The sequence below is a fragment of the Vigna angularis genome, chromosome 9 (genome assembly GCF_016808095.1).
Source record: "Vigna angularis cultivar LongXiaoDou No.4 chromosome 9, ASM1680809v1, whole genome shotgun sequence".
NCBI classification, from domain to species: Eukaryota; Viridiplantae; Streptophyta; class Magnoliopsida; order Fabales; family Fabaceae; genus Vigna; species Vigna angularis.
The window spans coordinates 28636680-28659273 of record NC_068978.1 but is presented as its reverse complement, the minus strand read 5'-3'; the positions used below and the strand labels follow the sequence as shown (position 1 = coordinate 28659273).

At 35.2% G+C, this 22594-nt stretch overlaps 3 protein-coding genes across 3 annotated transcripts; 1 reads left to right on the top strand and 2 right to left on the bottom strand.

Moving 5' to 3' along the window:
* Positions 1–28: 28 nt before the first annotated feature.
* On the bottom strand, positions 29–2358 carry LOC108347551 (pentatricopeptide repeat-containing protein At4g39952, mitochondrial). The gene has a single exon (XM_017586867.2). It carries the CDS (start codon positions 2318–2320, stop codon positions 53–55), a length of 2268 nt encoding a protein of 755 aa, XP_017442356.1. The 5' UTR covers positions 2321–2358; the 3' UTR covers positions 29–52.
* Positions 2359–4349: 1991 nt separating this feature from the next.
* On the top strand, positions 4350–12156 carry LOC108346759 (U-box domain-containing protein 4). Its single transcript, XM_052868167.1, has 4 exons — positions 4350–4488; positions 4573–4774; positions 10769–11362; positions 11455–12156. Exons 1-4 carry the CDS (start codon positions 4350–4352, stop codon positions 11882–11884), a joined length of 1365 nt encoding a protein of 454 aa, XP_052724127.1. The 3' UTR covers positions 11885–12156.
* A 15-nt stretch (positions 12157–12171) lies between these two features.
* Positions 12172–16249, bottom strand: LOC108318775 (40S ribosomal protein S6). Its single transcript, XM_017556272.2, has 6 exons — positions 16112–16249; positions 15946–16010; positions 14523–14580; positions 14311–14419; positions 13763–14035; positions 12172–12708 (listed from the first exon to the last, which is right to left on the bottom strand). The coding sequence occupies exons 1-6, from the start codon at positions 16115–16117 to the stop codon at positions 12470–12472; spliced, it is 750 nt and encodes a 249-aa protein (XP_017411761.1). The 5' UTR covers positions 16118–16249; the 3' UTR covers positions 12172–12469.
* Positions 16250–22594: the final 6345 nt, after the last annotated feature.

Here is a 22594-nt window from a genome sequence, read left to right as displayed (position 1 = left end):
CAATGGTTTTCTTTAACATTTTCTTAATTTTCGAGGGAAGAGAAGTTTCATCTCAGAGCACACTCCAAGCAGCTTTCTTTCTCGTTGAACACCTCTCTTTCATTGCCCTTCTCACATTTTTTGCTTCTTCCCACCTCCCAATGGAGCTATACAAATTAGCCAACAATATATAGTAGCCGTCATTTTCTGGTTCAGAGTTAATAGCATAAGTTGCAATACTTATTCCCATTTCTACTTGATTGTAAGTTTTACAATGACCTAACAAAGCTCCCCAGACACCGCTGTCTGGAGACATAGGCATAGATAGGACCATAGCTTTTGCTTCTTGCAGATTACCTGACCTTCCCAAAAGATCCACCATACAAGTGTAGTGCTTTAAATTGGGATTCAAAGAATAACTCAGCATTCTCGCGAACACGTACTTCCCTTCTTCAGCAAGTCCTGCATGGGCACATGCTGAGAGAAGACACAGGAAGGTAATTTCGTTGGGCATAACGTTTGATTCCTCCATACGCCGGAATATCTCCAAAGCAGATTCTGCATATCCATTCATTCCATAACCTGAAATCATTGCATTCCAGCAAATTCCATCCTTCTCCATCATAGAGTCAAATACCATTCTTGACTTTTGCAACTGACCACATTTAGCATACATATCAACCAACGCTGTGCCAAGAGGTAAATTGACTCTAAAACTACTTTCTTGTATGTAGCGGTGAACTCTTTCTCCTTTCTCTAGAGATGCTAGGCGAGAACATGCTGAAAGTACTACCGTAAGTGTGGCTGTATTGGGTTGCTGTCCTTCTCTAACCATTTTATCAAATAAATCTACAGCCTCTTCATGTTGCTTGATGTGAACATGAGACGAAATCAAAGTGTTCCACGACACAACATCCCTCTGAGACCTGTTAAATATTCTCGATGTATAGATCATCCTACCACATTTTCCATACATCTCTATGAGCGAGTTGGTGACCGCGATGTCAGCATCCAGAAAACCCTTTATCACGTTGCAATGAATCGACCTTCCCAAATTAACTGCTCCCAACTGAGCACACGAGGCAATAGCTGAAACTATCCCAATTGAATCAGAACGAATACCTACACATTGCATTTCCCTGAAGAGCTCAACACACTTCACGCTCTCCCCCGTTCTATCATACCCAAAAACCATAAAGTTCCAGCACTCTGCGCTCCCGCGACACATTGGGAAAATCCTCTCTGCCAAACTCAACATTCCAAACTTACAGTACATAAACAACAGCAAATCATTAACTTCCTCGGCATCGACGTACTGTCTCCTTATGATCACTCCATGAAACGCTTTCCCTTGAGACACATGCATGCAATTACCAAACACCGAAAGCATGCAACCAATAACAATCCCATCCGGACGTATTTCGTTTTCCTGCATTTCTCTATACAACTTCACACACTCCTCCATCATCCCAATCCTCGCACAAACCCCGATGATGGATGTCCAAGACAAAAGATCTTTGTGAGTCGCCTCAAAAAATGCTCGATACGCTTCTCGAGGGACCCCACATTTGGAGTACATAGCCAAAACGGAAGATTGTAGAAAAGAAGCAATCCCGTGTTTGATAACCACCCCATGCAAGCAAGCGCCTTCTCTCACAGCTCCCAGATTTCCACACGCAAGAAACCCGCCCTCCCACGTTCTAACGTTGGGCTTTTGAGTATCCTCACCAACCTTATGCATGTCACGTAGACACTTCAAACCCTTCTCCGGCTCCCCATTCTCCACGTGGCCGATGATAAGTGCAGTCCAAGCAGTCACATCCTGAACAGGAATTTCATCAAACACCTTGCATGCAAGGTCCATCTCACCACAGCGCGAGTAAAACGACACGAAGGAGGCGGAAGAAGAATGAAAGAGGCCGGTTTTGAAGGCGAGGGCATGGAGCGAGGCGCCGTGGGGGCGGAGCGAGAGGTGCGCAGCGGCGGAGACAACGATGGGGAGAGTGAAGTGGTTGGGAGAGAGGTTGGAGGCGCGTGTCATGTGTGAGAAGAGGGTGAGAACGTGGGGGAAGAGGGAACGGGAGAAGAGGGATTTGAGGAAGGAGTTGTAGACGAATGTGTCTTTGGAGGGAAGAGTGTGGAAGAGAGTGGAACACGAAACGTGTTCGTTTTGGAGAGAGTCGTAGAGAGAGATGAGCTTTGCAGCAATGAAGAGGTTGGTTGAGTGGCCGCACGTCACCGTGAGCGCGTGGAAGCGGCGGAGGGATTCTACGGTTTTGACGTGGTTGGCGAGCAAGATGAGTTCCCCTGCATCATACATGTTCAACGTGCGTATCAACATTCCTCTCTCTCTCTTAAAGCATCACGCACTCAATCATTATCAATACAAACTTCAATCGGATTCTGGTTGCAGGTATCTTATTATTAAAAACAGAGTTATAATTTGAGTTAAAGATAATAATAGGCTGATTTAAGAATTTAGATTAATCATCTTATATTAACTAAGTAGTTGAGGTAAAAAAAATGTTTAATAGCTTATTTTGTCCCTAGTTTTGGTGAGTTGTGTCAATTAGGTTCCTCCTTTTAAAAAAATGTTAATTGCATCCTCACTTGGTAAATTTTGTCTCAATCAAGTCCCTTCCGTTAAATACTCCCAACGGCGTTAACTTTTTATTCTCTCTCTTCTGTTTCTCTGCAACACAGCAGACCTTTCTGTCAGTGCTATCTTTTCGTCCTTTTATGCATTGATACTTCCAATTCCAATCCAAAAATACTTCCAATTCCAATGTGTACCATGGGATACCTGATGATCGACTTATAGCTTCACTAAACATCCGAACTAATGTCGACCACTAATAATCGATCGTTTGATGTCGACCACTGATGTTCGATCGTCAACGACTCGACGATGATCTTACGTCTCGACTTATAGCTTTCGACCGTTTGATGTTGACCACTGATGTTCGACCGTCAACGATTCGTATGTCGATCACTTAGCGACCGATCGTTTGTGATTGGAGGTCGAGCACTTCGGAACACTCGACTCCCACTGACATTCACCTGTTTATGTCGATTACCTGATGATCGACAAATTCACGGCGATCGACCGTTTATGGTTTGATGTCTGATGTCGCGACACAAAGCGCTCTTACGTTAGTCAAGCGGTTTAGCAGATACAGACGAACAGACACTATCTTGATTAAAGACTACTCAGGGAAATAATGGGATCCGGTATCAGATAAGGTAATGATGAAATTCCTAATAATGGCTGGAGCACTAGAGGTGGAGGGACCTACCACTCATAGTTGCTGCCCACTTCCAATAGATCCAGGTAAGAAGTAACTGCAAGCACTAGAGGTGGAGGGACCTACCACTCATATTTGCTGCCCACTTCCAATAGATCCAGGTAATAAGCAAGACAACTAACCAGGTATGGAGGTGATTCGTTTTTTGTCATTTTAAATACAAAACATACAAAGAAAAATGGATCTGATCTAACTTGAGCGTCGGAGTGCCTTTTTCAGGTGCCCAGCCCATTTTCCCTGGAGAGTCAACAACGTCGAAGGCAGGATAGCATGGTGATACGACTGTCGCGGTCATACAAATTTTATGTGCATGAAAAGAATGCAGTATAGACTAGGATTTGACTCCTAGGTCGTCTCTCAAGGACCAATACTGAGGTTCAGTCTTAGATTTAAACACGAAGTGGGGGGGTTGTTTTTGTGATTTTGAATGCGAATAAATTAAAATGGACTAGAAATTAAATAAAACCGAATTTAAAAACGTTTGAAATAAATTTAAAGACAATAAAAACAGAACAGTAAATATGCAGAAACAGTAAAATTAAATGTAGAAATAAAAACATCAGTGAAAATAAACCATAAAATGACGTTTGAAATTAAAATGAACAGAGAAATACATTGACATAATTTAACGATGCAGAAAATAGTAAACGATAAAAATAAAAGAGACAGTAAAATTAAAAGCACTTAATTGAAAATCAAATTTAGCAAAACACAATACTTGAAATAAAATGCCGTGAAAATAAAATTAACAAACTATTCCCAACACTGATACACTTCAGAAATAAAACACTACATTTTGCATATTGTTGAAAAGAGAAACTAAGAAAGCTTGTTACTAGAAATGAAAAGGAAAAAGGAAGAGGCAGAAGCCTCTTCCAAGCCGTGAGTGGTACTAACTACTCCTAAAATCTGATAATTTGCTCTGCTATGCTGCTGCCAATTTATAACCACTTCCCTCCTCTTTCACGTGTGTACACCACTTCCAAAAATAATATTTCACTTTCTTGGTCTCTAAGTGGAACTTCTTCCAGCCGTCCACCATGCACCACTTAATAATAATAAATCATGGGCCCTCATGCACACCAACTCAGGTCCGTGAAGCTGCTTCATCTCCTTGCTTCCAGTGTTGGATGTTTGCTGCCATGTGAAGACTGTTGCATGCTGGATCAGCTTCTGCTTGAAAATGTTTCACTCTGCTGGACCTGTAAGCTGCTGAACGTGAAGATAGCTGGAGCTTGAAGCTTCCCTTTGCTGCTGTCTGGACTGTGAACGTGTGCTTGTGTTGCAGCTGCTGCTTCTTCCCCTAGCCATGCCGTGACAGCAACTCCAAACTACTGGAGCGTTGGACTGTGTTCTCTCCAAACCGTGAATGAAGCTCTCCAATTGTGTGTTATTTCCTTCCAGCTGGTGTGGGTCGTGGCAGCACTTCAAACTTACGTGGAATCTTCATTTCTTTCAGCTATTCCATATAAAATGCGTGCAGCATTCCAGTGTGCTTTTTCTCTATCAAGCCTTGGCACCAAGTGCTTCATCTCCAAGCTTTGGATGCTCCTTATCACGGTGCTAGCTCCTCATTACGCGAGCTCTTCTCCAGACGTAACAACAGCCCCCACTTCTTCATCAAAATATTATCCCCTTTCCTAGTGGAGGCCCCCACTTTTATCCCATTTGTTTGCTGCCACATTTTGGATGTGACCGTACACTCACAATCAGATGCTCGTCATGAGTTTTGCCAAGCAAACTAAATGCCAAAAAAAAAATGAAACCGTGAGTGGGGAATGTGGAGAATAAAATCGACTGTGGCCCTTTGATTCCAACGCCTGTAATGTTTTGGTGTGTAGTAGAAACACATAGGGATAAAAATCTGCATATCTTAGATAAAGTGAATGGATCATGAGCTTTCATCCAAGTGGTGGCTCCCACTTTTAATTGCTATGCCGTGACCTCCACAAAATGTCAATTCCATATTACATTTTGCAATTTTCCCGAGAGCTATTCAAGGGTCACATACCACTTTTATTTTTGATTAATTTGCACACTGATTCTCTCCAATGTGCCGCATGTTACTTCCCATTGAGTCACCATTTCAGCTGCTAGGAATGAGATCAACCTGCATCACAAACAATAAATCATTGTGCACTTCCAATTCAAAATGATTTAACACTTTTCTCTAATTTTATTCAAAGAATATATATCCCTGGTTCATCTAGATGTCCCAAAGTATTGTCCAATAATTTTCCTTACAATTACTAATGCAAATAATTAACCCAAATAATTCAAATTAATTAAAATTAGAATTTTTGGTCAAATTAAATACAATTAAGAAATATAGGAAAATACTGGACATTTAAGCATAATTCCCTAATTAATTCTAGTACAATAAACTAAGTGTAGTGAAGAAAATAATGATTCTATCACATGGAGATAGCCCCAGAAGAAAGAATCCACAATTGTTAGGTTGGTATCTTGGCCTCCACACTCCTACCGAAACACAATGCAAAGCAAAATGCACAATCTCCATTTTTCCACCTCCATTGTATCCCATTCGTTGATTATCCAATCCCAAAGACTCTTCTATTCTCTCTCACTCGTTCTCCACCTCCATTTTTAGCAATCAATTCATCCATCAATATCTTTTATTCTCAACATCGTTGCCATCAATTAACACAATACACACAAATCAGAGAGAAAAAAATGGGAACAAGAAATTGATTGGGAGAAAGATGGTTGAATCGTAGTGCTAGGGTTTGCAAGAGCCACGACATCAACGACATCGCCGATTATAGAGGGGTGGTGGCAAGAGGAAGCTTGCCCTAACGGTGTTCGTACATAGAAGAAATGGATGGAGAAGAAAACCCACACGCAGATGAAAAGAACACAAGGAATGAACGATTTCTGGACAGTGGAACGCAGATTGGGCCAAGCCTAAACCTAAGGGTTTCTTTCTTCTATCACAATCTCAGAAAAAATCAAACTTTTTCTTGTCTTTTTTTCTTTGGCTTTTTGGAAATTACGTGAAAGAAAACAAGACTGAAGAGGAATTTATAGAACACAAACATAAAGCCAAATAAGTTGGTCTGGTTTTCCTGATGATATTCTCTCTCTTGAGCCTTCTCATTTTCATCTTGTTTTGTCTTTCTTCCTCTCTCACTGGAAGCAGTGGATGCATATCTTGAGGTTGAGTGGAGTGAAAGGACAAAAGTAACCCTTAATTTTTTTAAATCTGTCAAAGGTATTTGTAGCTTTTTCAGAAGCAAAGACATGTCTCTGACTCTTCCAACCCTAGGCTTCTTTTCAGGAAAAAAAGACACTCTACCATGGCATTAGGAACTACCCTTGCAACCCTTTTTTCCAATTTATTCTCCAAAACTAAATTTAAATTTCGTCACGATTGAATTTCCAAACATTTCCAACATGTGCATGCACTACAAAATTAATTTGTCAGATTTGATTTCTATGCCCATAAACCAACATTGAACTGTTTACTAAACCCACCCCCTCATGCCCTTCATAAACTGAATCAGGACAAACCCCATGAGCAACTTCATAATCATTTTTCGGAGTTTTCTAGGAATCTTAGGAACACTTGCAACTTTCTGGAATTACCAAGGTAAGGGGAGCAAGCAGAAAATCTATTATATGTTTGATTGAATGTGTTTCATATTACCTGGAAAGATAATAGCGGCATGCATGAGTTTTGTGGTTGGGGAGTGATTCTTCACACTATAACTGGGACGTACCAATGTTTCTTTTGTGGTACTCTACGTGTTATGTTTTTTTTACAGTTTGGAAATGTTATATATATATAGTTGCACCTATACTGTGTGCTCTTGTGTATGTTGTGCGTAAGAAAAGGAAGGGAGAGAAAGAAGGAGTGTAGTTAGTGAGAATGAAAAAAAGAAGGAAGAGTGTTTTAGGGGTTGGCTTTCGGGTTGTAGGTGGAGTGAGATTCAGAGGGTTAACCATGGGGTGTGTGGTATATATATATATATATATATATATATATATATATATATATATATATTTGGGGTGCAGGGACGGTTGGGTGAGAAAAGAGAGAGTGAGGGAGTGTATTTTTTTAGTTTACGTAAATGATAAAGGTGAAAGGGAGTTTATGGAGTGATAGGGACGTGAGGGAGTGTATGTACGTGAATATATGTTTCTGCTTCTTCTTTTTTGTAAAGAAGGGAAATATGAATTTTACTTGCAGAGGGTTTCATATATATATATATATATATATATATATATATATATATATATATATATATATATATATATATATATATATATATATATATATATATATATATATATATATATATATATATATATATATAAATTTTAGAATGGTGAGTAGCTTTTAGTGGGACCCGCGGATTAATGAAAGAGAAATTTAAGAAGAAAGAAGGAGAATAGGAGAGGGGTACAGGGGCGTAAGTTTATTATAAAATGTTTTACTTGTTTATTCATATGCTAAATGCGTATGTTTATTATAGAATGTTTTACTTGTTTATTCATATGCTAAATGACGAAGAAAAAGTAACTTTTTTACGTAAATGAATTCATACTTTCCAAAGTAATGAAATAATTCACCAACCTATATTATATAATATTTTGTATTACTTTATTCAGATGTGCAGAGAAAAAAAGTACTGACAAACAGCTTTGCACAGAAAAGTAGAAGAGAGAGAAAATTTTTTTAACACCGTTTGTAAGTATTTAACGGAAGGGACTTGATTGACGCAAATTTTAACAAATGAGGATACAATTGACAGTTTTTTAAAAGAAGGAACTTAATTGACACAACTCACCATAACTAGGGACAAGATAAGCTATTAAGCTTAAAAAAAATATTTAAGAGTTTACAGCAACTCTTATAACCTTAGTAGAGTGAAGTTGGACTTTTGTAATTTATCCAAATAAAAATGAATCCTTGTATCTTTAAGTCATAAAGCTGACTTGGGTTACTTGTACAAATCAAGAACAAGACATTAAGAAAGCTAGGGAAAAGTTTAAATATAATTGGTTAGAGATGTCTAATTGAGTTAAAACCTAGGTTAATCTAGATATAGATTAAGTTGAAAAAAAAAAATCATTTTTAATGTGAGTTAAATTGATTCCGTCTCTATTAACTTGTGTATTAAATGAGTTTAAGACAAGTTGAGAGTGAGTTGCCAATAGTTTATAAATAATATTTTTTTATTATTCTTATTTAATTTTTCTATAATTTTTTATTATAATTATTTATTAATTCTAATTAGTCAAAAAAAATATTTTAAAATAATAAAATGTTGTTCAATAATATTTAAATAATTTGAATGTTTAATTTATTTATTTGTCAAATTATATAAACTTACCCTAATTATCAATTTATGTATTTATAGTCATATTTAGTGAAATAAGTGAATATTTTGACTCTACTATGAAAAATAATTAGTCGAGTAATTATTTTAATTGTATTGTTTTAAATATATAAAATAAATTAGAAAAAAAAATCCTTAAATGAATCAATCTACCAAACATGGTGTGTCAGGTTACAAAATTTTTTATTTAGGTTAACTCGATTTTAGTTTGATCTATATAGATTCGGATTGGTTTATTTTAATACTATGTGATTAGTTGGTTAACTTGAATAATTTTTGAATATTACTAAAATAGAAAAAACATTATGTAATTTATACTTGTGTTCACATATTTTTCATAATAATAATAAATATTATTATAAAATTAAAATAACATAGTAATTTTATTGTATATAATTTTTATTTATTTTGTAAATATTTTTATAAATGTAAACACAATAAAAATAAATTTTGGTTTATATATAATATAGAGATATTATTTATTGGGATGAGTTGGGTAACGTAACAAATTGAGTATGAATTGGAATAGACACGTTAATGGTGATAAAATAACAAATTAAAATTCTATCTTGATTCATATTGCATTGGTTGAATGATAGATACACATGTGGTCTATTTATACAATTCATATACGGATCTGTATTAGTAGTTGCTGAATATTCCATACAAGGTATATATTAGCAGGTTAACTTTTCTCTTTTTATAAGGACAATTAATGGTAGAAAATCTCAAGTTATCATTATACATTAATTTTCTGGTGCAATATTAAATAACAAATTGAAAATTCCTTATTCTTTGATGTCGAAAACACAGGACAAGTTAAGAAAATAATTATTGGTAAATCAGAAGAAAACAAATAAAAATATATATAGAAGATAAGCTAATTATTTTATTTGTTCAAAATAACTTTTTTATATTACTTTCCATCTGTTGAGAGTAAAAAGTTATAGTTAAGAAAAATATAAATAATGTTACCCACTAGTCTCTGTCACTCATTCTCTTCAGCTTTTGAGTTATTGTGATGAAATGCTTCTTAATAATACTATATATAGTCTTAGGATTTATCCAATATTTTTTATTATCAGTATTTGCCTGATTGGTATACTGTTTATTTCACATTGATGTATATTTAATGAGTGAATTCTGATATTATATGATTTGAACTATTGTAGAAACAACAGTGAACTTATTCTTTTTAGACGTGAATTTTTCCTTCTTTTATTTTTCACAAATCACTCATTTATTTGTTTCATTCTTCTTCAAATCTAAATATGTATAGATGTTTTGTTTATTATTTGTGACTTAAATTTTTTATTTTTTAAAAAGATATATTATAGATAAAAAAAAGGTATTTAAACTATATTAAATCTCAACTATGAAATTATTAGGTATAATTAAGAGTAACATGTATAACTCCACTTTTTCAACCTATACTTTTATTCCAATCAATCTCAACCATTTACTATTCTAAAAAAAACTGTATCAAATACTAAAAGTTAATTAGGCTAAATATGATATCCGAGATCAATTTAGCGACAGCTTACTTGGGTTGAAAATTTTGAATATAAAAAGATTGGTGTAATGCAAATATTTATATATGATATATTATACAATAGAGTGAGGTCCATGCACAGATTTCGAACAGAAAAAAATGTGTAGGTATTTTTATTCCTTCAATCAAATTCAGTTATAGCTGGCAACCAGTAACACCAAATTCCTTCAATCAAACACATTCTTTTACCATAACAATATATGCATGGTACTGTGGGAATAACTCATACTAGAAATGAACCAAACATGTCCCAGTCCTAATTTCATTGTTTTTTTTATATAAGGGGGTATGGGTCTCCGATTTTGTAATTTCTTTGTCTGAAATGATTCCATGAATGCGAAAACGAAAAGAGTGGTAAGTTGGTTTCATTTTTGAAACACGGCAACAACGTTGAAAAGCATTCTCTAACCACACTGTCTAGTTTTGGCGCTCCCTTCAGCATCGTCACAGTTCACAACTATAAAAACAGTCAAAGGACACAACAACGTGCACCAAAAGGTACTATACTCTTGCTTACTCACTCACCGCCACACTGAAAATAAGAGAAACAGACAAACAAAAGCCTAAAGTAAATTCTTTCTATGTCTTAAAAAATTCAGGGATTCTTCACTCTTCTTTTTCGCTATCTCTCTCTCTCTCTCCAATGTTGGATCCATCGCTCTCGACCACCGACACACTGAGAAAAATGCCACTGCTGGCGGCCACTTCTGTGTGCTCCGCCGCTTGATCTTCGATGCCGTCAGCTGCGGCGGCACCTCCCGCTACCGCTATCGCCAGCGTGGCGGCGGCGAAGGAAGCGTTGGTGACTTTAGTTCGGTGGCTAGTCATGCAGAGAAGGAGGAGAGGTCGGAGAAGAGGTCGGAGAAGCTGTCGGATCTGCTGAACGCGGCGGAGACGAAAACGGATGCGGAGGTGGAGAGGAAGGAGGAGGCATTGGCGGAGCTGAAGCGAGTGGTGAAGGAGTTGCGCGAAGAAGACTTCTCGATGCGGAGAATCGCGGCGGAGAGAGTGAGGTCGCTGGCGAAGGAAGATGCCGAAGCGAGAGCGAATCTCGCAATGCTCGGAGCAATTCCTCCTCTCGTCGGAATGCTCGATTCGGAAGACGCTCATTCGCAAATCGCTTCGCTCTATGCTTTGCTCAATCTCGGAATCGGCAACGATGCGTTCGTAATTTGCATTTTCATTCAAAATCCACCGTGGTGTTTACCCAAATATTTCATATATCTGAAATTTGATGTTAATTTAATTATTTCAGAAACAAAGCGACTGTAGTGAAAATCGGCACTGTACACAAGATGCTGATGCTGAAACTAATTGAATCGAGTGAATCAAATTCGTCGGTGGCCGAAGCGATTGTTGCGAATTTCCTTGGATTGAGTGCTTTGGATTCGAATAAACCGATAGTAGGTTCCTCCGGTGCAATACCGTTCCTTGTTAGCACCCTAAAAAATTTAGAGGCTAGTAAAACCGTATCACAATCCCAATCGCAAGTGAAGCAAGATGCTCTGCGCGCTTTGTACAATCTTTCAATATGTCAGAGCAACATTTCGGTTATTCTGGAGACTGATTTGGCTTGGTTTTTAGTGAGCGCGATAGGGGACATGGAAGTGAGCGAGAGGAGTCTGGCGATTCTGAGCAATTTAGTGTCGACTCCGGAGGGAAGAAAAGCGATAAAATTGATATAGAAAACTTGCAAATTGATATAGAAAATAGGTGAAGGACACTAATACTTTGGTTGAGTTATTCATTACGCCATAACACACACAACACCGCCAAGTAGCTTTATCTTCTCAGCTTCTTTATGCTTCAACCAATAAATTCAACCATATTTCTGTATCTTTAACGAGGACTTCACCTTTCTCCTCGATTTGTTAACATTTGTCTGACTTTTCCCTTCAGAAATACAATATGTCGTGATGAATCAAACATAAAGTCTCGGTAATACTAGCACAGTTTTCCCAATAAAATAACATAAACAAATGGCTGCGTTCATATTAATCACTGAATAGACAAATAAAATGAAGAGTAAAATATATTCAAGTTCACAATACTGACATGCTACATAGTACATACTCGAAAGGATACAAAATTCAAGCAGGCAAAATTCTTCAATTAGGTCGTCTCAAATACAACAGCAAGAAACATTGAATATACTCTAGTGTGTTTAAATAGAAAAACCATAAACGTTTAGCATAAAGCAGCCATCATGGAGTGACACTACCAAAACTATGATGAGATTAAGCTTCACCATATCTGTGAGAGCAGCTGGCCTATGCAGCGGCAGGCTGCTTAGAAACACTGGAAATCTTGGACCTCCTCTTTGCCAAACTCTCACTGCGGCGTTCCCTCTGCTCCTTCAATCTGGAGGCAAGAAGTTTCTGATACTCAGCTGCCTCTGATTTTGCCTTTGCAATTCTCTTCTTCTTATCAGCAATTCTTGCCCTCTTCCTTTGCAGGGTCAATGGAGTGACAAGTCGTTGAATCTTTGGAGCTTTGCTCACCTTTTTCCCTGAAACCAAAAGTCCATTATTGAGATTAAAATTCATTATATGACTCATTTAATTTTAATTGGATGTTGGAGAGGGAACCACCACGCTTAGCCCAAGGCACTTGTTAGCACCATCAGTTAAATTGTTGTTTACCATGGAATGAAGCCAAGAAAAACATAATTATCTTTTATTATGACAGTAATAACTTCTAATAAACCAAAAAACAGATAAACAATTACATGCCCGGCACGTTATTGTCAATGCAAGATACAAAAGCACATTACATGTCATTGTCACTGGTGACAAGCATTGTTGTGTTTGACAAGGGGTTATCATTGAACAGGTTGCTGTTGCAGGTTGTAATCTGAAAAATTAGTTGTTTTACGGGTCAGGTATTTGTGGCTCCTAAATTTTGGCCTGGGTTGGGTTTCAAGGATTTTTATTTTGGATTGGTTTACGTCACTGGTCTAATTTTAAATCTTCTTCACACTCAGCTATTACCGCCATGGTTACTGCAAGAAAAGCAGTCCCCATAGCCCACATTACAACACCACACCATAGAATAGTCTACCGTGAGAAATCCTGCATTATGCTACAGTGTTTAAACAGCAAAACAGCCACTACTTTTATGGAGGATATCTTGCTGCATTGTTAAGTCAGTAAACAACTACTGTATGTTGAATTTTTGTAGTAACAGACACTATTTTATTTTGTGATTATCGCTGTTATGATTTGTATCATTTATTTGAAGCTTATATTTCACTATATTGGCTACTTGATTTCAAAATGCTAAGCTAATGTGTAAAACATATAAAAGTCCAAGTATACATTCATATATAATATCAAAAGTTGATATTGTTAGTGATTCTTAGGATTAACAATTTGATTCCACTTGCAAATTGAAAAATAGCTTTCTGACTCACAAAAATCCGAAATTTAATACAATGGGCTAACGTTTCTCATTTCTCATTATAATAAAACCATTTATTCTCTCATATCCAATGGCAGTTTGGCTACTTCAAATGAAAAAAACAAAAAAAAAAGAAACAAATTTAAAGGCACGAGGAAAATTACCAGCCTTTGTTGTGAAGGTTCGACGGTATGTATTGACATACTTCCTGACATCATCTTCTTTAGACAGGTTGAACAGCTTACGAATCTTTGATGCTCTCTTTGGACCTCTCATTCTTGGCTTTTCAACATCAGTCAGACCTGGTAAATCACTTTCTCCCTTTTTCACAATTACCAAGTTCAGAACAGAAAGATCTGGGCTGACAATGCACCCACGAACAGACTTCCTCCTACGCTCTCCATTGCGCCTTCCATACCCACGGAAGCAAGGTGTTCCTGTTTACACAATCAAAAAGAGAATCAATATCCCTCTGGATCATCTTCAAAAAGCACAAAGAGAAATAAATCTTCCAGAAATAGCTTCATTTATAACATCATTTAAAGCTTAAAAGAATCATATAACAGGTTCTTAAACAAAGGCAGTGCACATGCCATGAATGACATAGAAAATTCCATGGTCACTGATAATGCAGAACAGAAGGGTTGCAAAATTCAACATTATAATCTTGTAAATCAACGGGTATAAAACTACAGCTTCATTACTGTTCTACCTCTGTGGAGCAAAAGACGAACTCGACCAGGTGTCAGCACTCCTTGCTTCATTGGGAATCCTTGTTTGTCACAACCACCAGTGATTTTGAACACATATCCTTTAAACTCCTACCAGTAGCAGAATTGCAAAGTAAAACAGACCAATTAATTATTGATGCTCCTAAAAAGATATTGAAACAAGTATATCAAGGCTTCGATCTACAGAACATACCTCACCCAGAGCATCTCCACTGACCTCCTGTGAAATTCTCTTGTCCCAAAATGCTCTCCTGCAATTTTCAAAATAATATTATAACAGGAAAACAAATCATAGGGCCCAATATTTAGCACAGGAAACAGAAGCGCCTAGGTTGTAATACAGAAAGAATTAAGCAGTAATTAAAAATTAGAAAAAAATTTATGGTTGTTGGACTATGGTTCTGTTCAAAAGGTAATACTGCAAAAGGATAAAATAAAAAGCAACAATGCAAGCAGCATGCATGCCACAGGAAGCTACTAGTGTATTTGCAATCGTCAGAGTAACATGGGTCCAGTGTTATCAATGTCAGGTGGTGTACAGAGCAGAAGGCCTAATTTTGCCACAGAAACACGTTATCACAGCCTTTGGCAACATCCATAACAGGCCTATTTATAAAATGCCTATGACAGTCTGCCACAGTCCACTATCATAAGAAATTCAAAATTAGTGACTCAACAAGAATGAAAGATGTCATTACATCCTAATGATAAGGAAAATGAGATAAAGAATACAACCCATGTGCCAAGGGGGAGAAACCGTACCAAAAGGAAGTCATTAAAGGTGAGAGAAAATGAGGAAAGAAAAGGAAAGGCGTATGGCCAGAATTGTGTGTGAATGTAAACAGCGTCTTCTCACTCCCAGCTCCTTTTCTCTCTGAAAACTTTTTTTCCCTCTGTTAAACTTCTTCAAAATTGTTGTCAGCATTTTCCAGTTTTAGTTGGTATATTGATTGTATTGCTACTGCACTTATATTAACACAATTCCCATTATTTCTCAGTTGCCGTTAAAGTGTATAAGTTCATTACAGCCACAAATTTAAAAACAATGGTGAGGTCTAAGGACATGCATGCATCATCACTTCCTTTTCCAGATCTTCGATGCTTTTCCTTTTCAGACGGAGAGAAAACTAGGATCCGTGCTTTCAGTAGTGTTCTCCAATTAGAAAAAGTGTTTGATCAATACAGCATATACTGACCTTTAATGCAAAAATTAAAGGTCAACTAACCAAGGTGATACTCTAATTCTAACTGCCAAACCGCACCCAAAGCACAGTAACCACATGTAAGTATACCCTTCCTTTTCCTTCGTAAATGAAGCAAATTTATCATCTGAAAAGAAACCTAGTTTCATGGATGTCCAATTAAACCCACTTCAACCTCGACACGTTACTAATGGTTCAAAATATACATTCAACATAGAAGAACTAACATAGTATGGATAGAAAGCTACCCCAGGTAACTAACTGCAGAAAACACCCCTACCAAACGTGTAAGTGAACTTAACGACTTTCTAACTCAAACTACCATCTAAACTCAGTTTTTCACACGGAGAAACAAGACACAAACGCAACACCAAACATTCAAATACCAAAATAAAAACAAGGAGGAGAAATTACAGCTTCTGATCGTCATCGATCTCGAGTTTCTTCTGGCAGCCAGTGGTAGGATTGGCAATGTTGAACTGCAAAAAGGATAAAAAGAAAATGAGGAAATTTGAGAAACAAAGAAACGAGAAATCGAAGCCAACAAAATTGGGCAGTTATTAGGGCTTGGAAATTAAACCTTCATTGTGCTGTCTCTTCCTGAGAGCGAGCGAGCGAACGAAGGAACGACCGATGCCTCTGCTCAGAGCTTCAACACTGAAAAGCGCGCACGGAATGAACTAGGGTTTTACCCTGCTTTGTGGGGATTATGGACCCGGAACTGGGCTAAAAAGCCCAAATTAAATTTTTCAACTTTTTTTAAGTATTATTAAGATTTTAATTTTAACTTTAAAAAGTTTAAGATTATCAATATAATATTTAATTTGAATGCCCAGTCACTTATTTTCACATATTTGATGATTAAAAATATTATAAATTAATTTATTTTTAAAATTATTTGTTTACATTTTATGTTTAATTTTATTTATTTTTTAACTAATCTTTAAAATATCTTAAAAAATTTAGTTCAATTTCTCAACTTATTTTTTATCATAATAATTAATATTCTTATATTATATAATAATGTATATTATTAAAATAAAATTAAAATGTGCAAAATAATTATTTAAAACATATATTTTTTTTTAATAATTTAGGTTATGTGTACAAGTTTCAATTTAACTTACATGTGAATGATAAAGTTATTTAACATAAGAACCTTAATTAAAATATTTAATTTATTAGTTACACAAATTAAAAGAAAGTATTGCGAACTCAAAAGTAAAAATCTGTTATATATTAAAAATTTAAAATTTATTTTAAATTTTAAATTTTAATTTTTCTAAAAGAAGAAACTAAGAAAGATACACTAGTGCGAAATATAGGATATAGCCGTCTAGAAAAAAAAATAACATAAAGAATGATCGGTTGTATTTTTATAAATATAATAAATAATTAGACATCAAACTACCCACGTCGTATTAGTTTTAGATATTTGTTTAAGGGGAATCAACGTCTAATTCTTTTTAAACATTTAAAAAAATTAGTTGGAAAAGAAATGTTCTCCAAGAGTTTGACATCGAAAAATCAAGGTGTTCACGTCATAATGCATTAGACGTCGGATAGTCAAGTGGCTAATGTCTAAAGATTTTTAAATCATTAAAACACTCTTCCTGAAAAGACCTTTCTTATATCCTTATGATATCGATCCCCTTACTTGTCTGATGTCTAATGTGGTATGATGTCGGCACCCCAAGATGTCTCTGACATCATATGTTGTTTTATGAATTAAAAAATATGGTGAAATCAATTCTCTTCCATTGTTTCTTTGCGCTTTCTCTTCTAAAGCCTTTAAATTGTTTCGGTGTGCGACCACACCAAAGGTAATTTTTGCTTCATTTAACGCAAATGCACGTTACTTGGATGCTTTAGGTATGTTTTTTTTTCTCGTTTTGAACAGCGATGAGTTCTCCTTTCTCCCTCACCGATGACGACTCCTCCACTGTAGTGGCTACACCACCCTTCAATATACGTGGTTAGTTTGTAGTTTTTAGTTTCCAATATACATTGCACTTTGTCTTTTGATTGGTTCTTGGATATGATTTTGGTGTTTCCCTTTGTCAAATTTTTGGATATCACAATTTGCATATAGCTAGCTAAAATTTTTAGAAATTTGATTTGATTAAATTGTATTTTTAGTTCTCATTGCACTTTGTCTCTTGTTCCTTATATGTGACATTCATTATATTTTGTTTTCATCATTATTGTTTTTATCTTTGACAATTTTTTTAATGTGTTTTTTGCATTTTATTTTTATTATATTTTTAAAATATTTTTAGTATGAAATTTAGATTTATTATTAGATGTTGTATGCTTAAATAATTTTAATTGTATTAAGATTTATTATAATGATAGTTAAACACTAAGGGAACATTAATTCCCGATTAACATTTAGTACATATGTTTACACTTTTAATCGTATGTATTAAATATCGAATTGTCCAATCAGACAGTTTGAAAAAAATATTATAATTTCCTATAATGTGTATATTAAAGTTTATGTGTTGTTTTTCGGATGCATACTTGATTGTGGTCATGAGTGATCATTTTTATTTTGTGTATTTTATAAAACAATGTGGAATATTGTTGAAATTTTCTCAAATTTATGATGTTAAACTTCTTTGTATACATGGTAGCAAACTATGAAAAATATCTTTTTCCAAAGGCTAGGGCATAACCTTGATATTGATGGAGTTTGTTACGAACATATTATGATCGAAGTTGGATGAATGAACATCACATCAGTGAAGAGTATGAAAAGGTGGTTTCTAAGTTATTGTAATATGTTCAAGAACACACAATTTTTGTGAACAGAACATATTTTTGTCCTTGTATTCATTGGTAATCAAATACGACAGGACTTGGGCAACATGCATGATCATTTATTGATCTTCGGTATAATGAGGAATAATATAGTTTGGACTTGGCATGGAAAAGTATCACACAAGCCTACAATGTCACGATGAACAGATTACGTGGGACGAATGAATGAGTGATCATTTAGAAGACATGGTACATGATGTTGGTGAATAAAATTTGGAAGAGCTCATTTATATGACTCTCTTAAGTTCGATTTAGAGGAATAGTTGTATCCAAGATTATCTAACTTTATACGACTATCAACAACTTTGAAATTGTTCAGTTTAAAAGTAAGAAATGGATGGACCAATAAAAGTTTCATAGAATTGTTGGAGTTGCTGAAGGAGATGCTTTTTGAAAATAACTAGGGTTGGGCATAATTTACTGAACTGAACCAAACTACAGTTATCTGTATTGTATTATACTTAAAAAAACTAAACTGATTTATACTAAAAACTAATTAAGTTATTTTATAGTTTAGGTTAAAAAACTGAACCTTAATTATTTTAGTACATAGTTAACTGTGTGAACTATGTGCCTTTCTCCATAGAACTTTCTTTATATCACCACCGTCACAGATTTTCTATCGCGCTACCCTCTTCCTCTCCGTCGCCACCCATCCTTCCTCTCATCTCCCTCTATTAGTTCAGGTCCATTGTCCTCTTCGTCCCTACCGCCACCTGTCCCTCCTTCCATCTCCCTCAATTAGTCCTCTAGGGGCTTCCTCTTCAACTCCCTTTTTCGTTCCAACGTCGATGGCTTCTCCAAGTCTTTCACTCTCTCCTGTTATTAACAAATTTATAACTTTTATGCTTATTGATTTCTTTCTTCTTGTGGGAGTAACGATCTCCCTTTTTCAGATTCAAGGTGGGTGTTCCCTTCAAGCGTTCCTTCCGCTGCTTGACAAGCCTTCAAGCTTGCTAGCACTTTTGATATCTTTTTCTCGTAGGAGTTGACTCGTCATTTGCATTGGGTTAGGTTTTTTCAAACTTATGATCTCTACATGTTTGTTGATATGCCCACGAGAGAGTGATCTCGTCTGCTTATGGATTTTTCTTTTTTAGGTTTTATTTTTATGTTTTCTTTGGTGATATTGCTCTGATTTAAAATATAGTTTCTGATCATTTGCCTTGTTGTAGGTTACTATAACATTTTTTTAGTAATATTTGCAGTACTATTTGTTCCTCATCAGTTTATATTTGACAAAAACACTAATAATAAGTTTGATGTCTTCTATTGTACTAATTTAACATTAGGCATACAATTATTCTACTACAATGCTACTGCTCACCATTGCATATTGTAATAACTAATCTTGATTAAGAAACATATTTACTTATGTTCACCCTCTGTATAAACAAATAGATGTATAAAATATAAAAGATCGAACTGGCTTTTGGGGCCACTTTCAACAAGCCTTTAAAAGTCTAAATCATTCATAAATACTCTTTTTTCAGTCTAACAAGTTAGGCTCATGACTGTTTTGACGAGATCACATAAAAAGAAAGATTAAGCTTTTGGGATTGCCTCTAACAAAAGAAAACGTAATGCTTTTAATAATTACTACTTATGATTACATATATTATCTTTTCCTCTGGCCTTTGTGCTTTCGACTATAGACTATGTTTTGACATTGAGCTAGTGAAACTTTATACAGTTAAAAGGGTAATACTCAATAAGTCTGATTCATTCCTATATAGTTAATAAGGGTGAAAAAAGGAAGATGAGGAAGCTCTTTCATTTGTGTCTTGACTATTTTTCCCATTTTGATTGATTGATGTTTGTATGCACACATTTGGGCATGAGTGCTTCTTTGTTGGATGCATGCCACTAAATAACCAAGCCATTTCGGAATTAACCTTACCAACTCAACAACGCGATTTCTTTTATCATGACCATATATATTCACAATGTCATTATAATGTTAGATGTTTTCTTGTTAAGACTTTCACATTACCACCATAGTTGCTAATCAATATTATTTCCACTGAAAAGTTTTAATTATCTTTATTTTTTTTTCATTGTGATTTTGTGGAGTCACTCAATATTGTGTGTTTGTGTAGTTCATGAGCATGAGGGAGAGTGGGAGGCTTGTCATTGTGGATTTGGCTTTCTAAGATGTCAAGGTTGAAGGTTGTGGATCTTAAGGTGAATTATTTCTTAAGGTGAGTTTTATTTTGTCATTTTCATTTGCTAATCATCTTTTCAGGGTGATGGATCTTGTGGTTTCTTTTTTAATTCAGTATCTGGATTATGCATCACCTTATTCCCTTTTGTTTTTTTATCCCGACCATCTATTTTCATGGTTTCAATCTTAAATCTATTCAATATCACTAAAATGGTAAAAAGGAAAGAAAATTACTTTGAACTAATGTTTTTTGTTGCGTCAGAACCTGATGATGGTACTGCACATATTCTCACTTGCTTTACAAGTTTAACTATTCATGGAAATTTTGTTTTAAAAACAAGTTACATGTTGTTGCAGCAAGCTTATCAATGTGGCAGTTCTAGGGACCATTGATGAACGAGCAATCAATACGAAAAGAATACTCAATCCATGGGAAAGGAATGAAAATCACACACTTTGCCTCAACTCTGCTAAAGCAATTGAATGTACAGTGGTTAACATTGGCACTCAAGACTTCATTGAAGGAAGAGTATGTTTGTATTCCTTTTAGGTTTCACCCTTAAAAGCATAATTATTGTGGCTATGTACAATGCATAAACACAAAATTTAAGTTTAGATTTTATTAACAAATGAATTTGAAATAGGATTTTTTTATTTTGGAACCAGTTTCTTCCTTCAGAAAGTTATAAAAATATTGGTGAAATCTTATCAGAATTATTAGATTTTCTTGAATCAAAGAGCTTAGAAATTCTTTTAAGAGACCCTGTAACAACAAATTGCATTATAGTTAACTGAACTGCACTATAATTAACTGAAAAATGGTTCAGTGAACTGCACTACACTATAACTGAACTAAAAAGCATTTCAGTTCAGTTACTTTGAATTATTTTTTAGTTCAGTTCAATTTTCTTGAACTGTTTTATAGTTAACTATCAATTTTTATAGTACAGTACATTATAGTGCACTTTGCCCACCCCTAAAAATAACATGTTACCTATTTGTAATTACGAGGCAAAGAAAATTTTATGTCAATGGGTTTAGAATACCAAAAGATACATCCATGTCTCAATAATTGTGTATTGTACATAGACGAGTTTGCTTCACTAAAGGCATGTAACATGTAGTTTATCGTAGTTTAAAAAGAAATTTGATGCAAATAGTGGTGATGAAGACAAAGATGGTCCACTTATTAAGGTGGTGTGATACTTTCCTATAATACCTAAGCTAAAATGTTTGTTTTCCATTAAAGAAGATGCAAAACGCTTGAAATGGCACATTGATAGAAGAAAGTGTGATAATCTTCTTTTATACCCAGTTGATTCTGTATAATGGAAGAAGATTGGTAAAACATTTCCAAAATTTGGTGCAGACTCCAGAAACCTAAGACTTGGAATCGCTATAAATGGTATGAATCCTTATAGCAAACATAATTTATGGCTAGTTTTGTTGATGATTTACAATCTATCTCCTTATAGCAAACATAGTTCATTTTATCTCCTTATAGCAAACATAGTTCATGGCTAGTCTTGTTAGAGGTATTCTAATACAATTGAATATGTTTTTAATGTCATTTGCAAGAAAGTTATTAACCCTCGAGTGTTAGATGATTTGGAAAATGAGGCCATGAGACTATTGTTTCAATTGAAAATCTATTTTTCACTCTCATTTTTTGATATCATCACTAATACAAATATCGCGTACAACGTCGAATATTTTGGGCTTTTAACGGCGAATTCGCAAACGACGTCATATCAGGAGACGTTAAATTGACGTCGAATTTAAAAAATTCGACATTAAATTAACGTCAAATTTTGTCAATATACGACGTTAACTTAACGTCGAATTTTGTTAATGCATCTCCTCATGTAATCACCTATGAAAATAAAGTAAAATTATGCTGTCATTTTGTGCACTCATACTTTTAGTAAGGTCACCCTAGGTTAGAGCAGCCTAATATTAGCCACCTTTTTTCAAGAGTTAGTCCAACCTCTCTTAGAGAATCCTTAAACACATATTTTATCACCATATATCACTCCAAAACCGAGACAAACATCAACCATCCACCACCACCAAATT

What these genes read in the sequence shown, in the direction of transcription:
- LOC108347551 (XM_017586867.2), bottom strand. Translation starts at nt 2,320, where the DNA reads ATGTTGATACGCACGTTGAACATGTATGATGCAGGGGAACTCATCTTG.
- LOC108346759 (XM_052868167.1), top strand. Translation starts at nt 4,350, where the DNA reads ATGGGCCCTCATGCACACCAACTCAGGTCCGTGAAGCTGCTTCATCTC. An exon ending in TGTTTCACTCTGCTGGACCT is followed by an intron (nt 4,489 to 4,572) that starts GTAAGCTGCTGA and finishes CTTGTGTTGCAG; the next exon opens with CTGCTGCTTCTTCCCCTAGC. An exon ending in CTCGGAATCGGCAACGATGC is followed by an intron (nt 11,363 to 11,454) that starts GTTCGTAATTTG and finishes TAATTATTTCAG; the next exon opens with AAACAAAGCGACTGTAGTGA.
- LOC108318775 (XM_017556272.2), bottom strand. An exon ending in ATCGATGACGATCAGAAGCT is followed by an intron (nt 14,581 to 15,945) that starts GTAATTTCTCCT and finishes TGAAAATTGCAG; the next exon opens with GAGAGCATTTTGGGACAAGA. An exon ending in AACCTTCACAACAAAGGCTG is followed by an intron (nt 12,709 to 13,762) that starts GTAATTTTCCTC and finishes TTTTGGTTTCAG; the next exon opens with GGAAAAAGGTGAGCAAAGCT.